This window comes from Scylla paramamosain, unplaced genomic scaffold (assembly GCF_035594125.1).
Source record: "Scylla paramamosain isolate STU-SP2022 unplaced genomic scaffold, ASM3559412v1 Contig73, whole genome shotgun sequence".
Classification (NCBI taxonomy): Eukaryota; Metazoa; Arthropoda; class Malacostraca; order Decapoda; family Portunidae; genus Scylla; species Scylla paramamosain.
Genome location: NW_026973738.1, coordinates 16,081 through 18,838, shown reverse-complemented (window position 1 = coordinate 18,838; position 2,758 = coordinate 16,081). Strand labels below are relative to the sequence as shown.

General features: G+C 41.6%; 1 protein-coding gene across 1 annotated transcript; it reads right to left on the bottom strand.

Annotated features, from left to right (window-relative positions):
• Positions 1–369: 369 nt before the first annotated feature.
• LOC135098670 (piggyBac transposable element-derived protein 4-like) lies at positions 370–2,223 on the bottom strand. The gene is made up of 2 exons (XM_064001059.1): positions 2,008–2,223; positions 370–1,659 (listed from the first exon to the last, which is right to left on the bottom strand). Exons 1-2 carry the CDS (start codon positions 2,221–2,223, stop codon positions 370–372), a joined length of 1,506 nt encoding a protein of 501 aa, XP_063857129.1.
• Between the last annotated feature and the right edge of the window lie 535 nt (positions 2,224–2,758).

Below are 2,758 nucleotides of genomic sequence, written 5' to 3'. Positions count from 1 at the left end.
ACATTACTGGTTCTGAGAAGCGCGTAAGTTTTAGTGTACCCTGAATATGAGAGAAAATGGGATATTTCTATGGCTGACTAGATTATTTGCTACAAACTTTAGGTTTCCGTATTATAAACGACCATATGGAAAAAATATTGTGCCTGTAAACTTTCAGGTTTCTGTATTATAAACGGCCATAGGGAAAAAAAACTTGTGCCCGTAAACTTTCAGGTTTCCGTATTATAAACGGCCATGGGGAAAAAAAATCCTGTACCTGTAAACTTTCAGGTTTCCGTATTATAAACTTCTGTCTTTCATTAGCAGCAAATGAAACATATTTTCCTATGCTCTATAGTATATACATTATTTACAATTATCTATACCACTCTAGTATATCTTGAGAGTGTGATATACCTCAAAACACGGGTCCAGACAAAGAGCCGTGTCGCAGGGCACACACATGAACCTCGTATCTTTGCGTTGCTTTGGCCGGAGTGTGGTGGTGCGGCAGACGTGGCAAGGCTTTTGGGCGTTTTTCTTGGCAGCTGTAGGTGGGATATACTTGGGAAAATGACGACCTGTGAGACGTGTAGGATCGTCACCACGAGATGCTCGTCGTCGTCCTGCTGTAGGAAGAGGCTCCGAATACTGCTCAAGAAGCTGTCTTATTACCTCCCTTGTGAAGTCATGGAGTGTCGGCTTCTCGCCAGTTTTGACCTGGTATAGAATATGGGCGTTGAGGACAGCACAGTCAATCAGATGAAAAAACATCTTTTTGTACCATTTCATTGTTTTCCTTGAACATTCCACAGATGACATCATGCTGTCACTTTTATCTACAAGGCGCATGTTTTGGTTGTAGACAATAACACATTCAGGTTTGTCGATGAAGGTTTTTGTGGAATGGTCAATGTTCTCACTCGTTTGCAACTTTGGTTCGTGGACAATGGTGAGGAGATGAACGTCTCTCTTGTCCTTCCATTTCACTGCAAGAATGTTGTTTGCCTGCTTGTGAACAACATCGCCTTTCTGCAGTCCGATGGGGAATTTGGCAGTAAACTTGCGATTTGGCTTTACCGTACCACAGGCCCCAGTCTTTCTCTCATGCAGATAGTGGAGCAGTGTAGGACTGGTGTACCAGTTGTCAACAAAAAGTATATGTCCTTGACCAAGGTAAGACTCAAGCATGGTACTGACAACGCTTCCTGATATGCCCAACTTCTTATTCTCTTTGATGTTTGTTCTTGCCTCAGTGTACAAAATCATGTCCAAAATGAAGCCAGTTTCACAGTCACAAAGAACAAATAGTTTTAGGCCAAATCGGTGGCGCTTGGATGGGATGTACTGGCGAAAGTGTAAATTACCACGCCACAGAACCAAACTTTCATCAATAACTAAATTTTGAAATGGTTTGAATGATGACTTGAAACTATGGCAAATGTAGTCAAAGATGGGCCTTATTTTTCTCATTTTGTCATCATCAGTTGGCTGAGTGTTATCTTGGAAGTGTAAGGCTTGTAGCAAAGCAATGAACCTGTTTACTGACATGATTTTACTGAAAATAGGCTGGCGAAGAAGTGGATCTGTCGACCAGTATTCCTTATAATTTTCCCTTGGAGTGAGCCCCATCAGCATAACTAAAGCCAAAAATGAGTACATTTCTTTTACATCTGTGTCCTGCCATTGCAAGAAACGAGAGTGTGGATGGAGTATTTTACCTGCTATCATAAAGCAATGAAACTTGTTGCTTTCTTTGACTATATGAGCCATTATGTCTTCCGTGAAAAACAACCTAAAATATTCACTCTCTGTGCTGCCATCATGAACGAGTCCATGTGGTATACCACAACCATGAAGATCAAACTGAAAATCAGTGGGCAAAAAGTCATGCCCATCTCTCCATTCCCATTGTACATCAGCATCAGCATTTATTGTTTGGTGTTGAGCTTGGGATGTAGATAGTGTGTGCGCTTGACTAGCGAGGTCATGCAGTGGCTGAGAAGCTGATAGTGAGGAAGCACCTACTACAAGCCCGGACTCCCCACCATCCCTTTTCCGCTTCTTGCTGGAATGAGCAGGAGCAGATTCACTTTCATTTTCATCATCACTCCCCCTGTCTGATTGTATGTAATCAGAGTCATCTTCATCGTCTTCCTCAGAGAGATCACTGTCCCCCAACTCTGTGACATTATCGTCACAGAGAATATTCTCTATTTGCGCCGATGTCAAGCCCCGCGGCATGGTGCACAGGACAACACGTGCTAACAGCGAGGGTGTAGCAGCGTGTCTGGCTATCACGACTCATTGCTGGGCCAGCCCGCCAACCCGGCGCCTCACGCCCCAGGGCTGCCAACACAACCGACGATGACTGTACGCACGAACACAAAATATATTGAAATTGCTATTCAATTTGGAATAATATAAAAATAGCTGATCTACTGAACAGTATTTTGAGTATATTGATAAGTAATTATGACACCACTAACATATTTTTATAAATATACCTATTTTTTCAATAAATCATTCGTGGTCATGGATACATTCTATGTAATAGACCACAGCAATACAATAAAAATGAGAGTGAGCTTTCAAAATCATATTTAGGCATAGAAAAGACATCTTGAACCATTTCTACAGATTTAGGTGCCGTGAAGTAAAAGAAAACGATGATCGTATATATATGTACTAAACACTTTCCCTCCCGAACGTATATATACGTACTAAACACTTTACGGGTTAACCTAACTTAACCTAACCTAACCTAACTTAACCTGAT

Coding starts and splice junctions, on each gene's coding strand:
- LOC135098670 (XM_064001059.1), bottom strand. CDS start 2,223: ATGCCGCGGGGCTTGACATCGGCGCAAATAGAGAATATTCTCTGTGAC. Junction 1,660..2,007: donor GTGGGGAGTCCGGGCTTGTA/GTAGGTGCTTCC, acceptor TTGCAATGGCAG/GACACAGATGTAAAAGAAAT.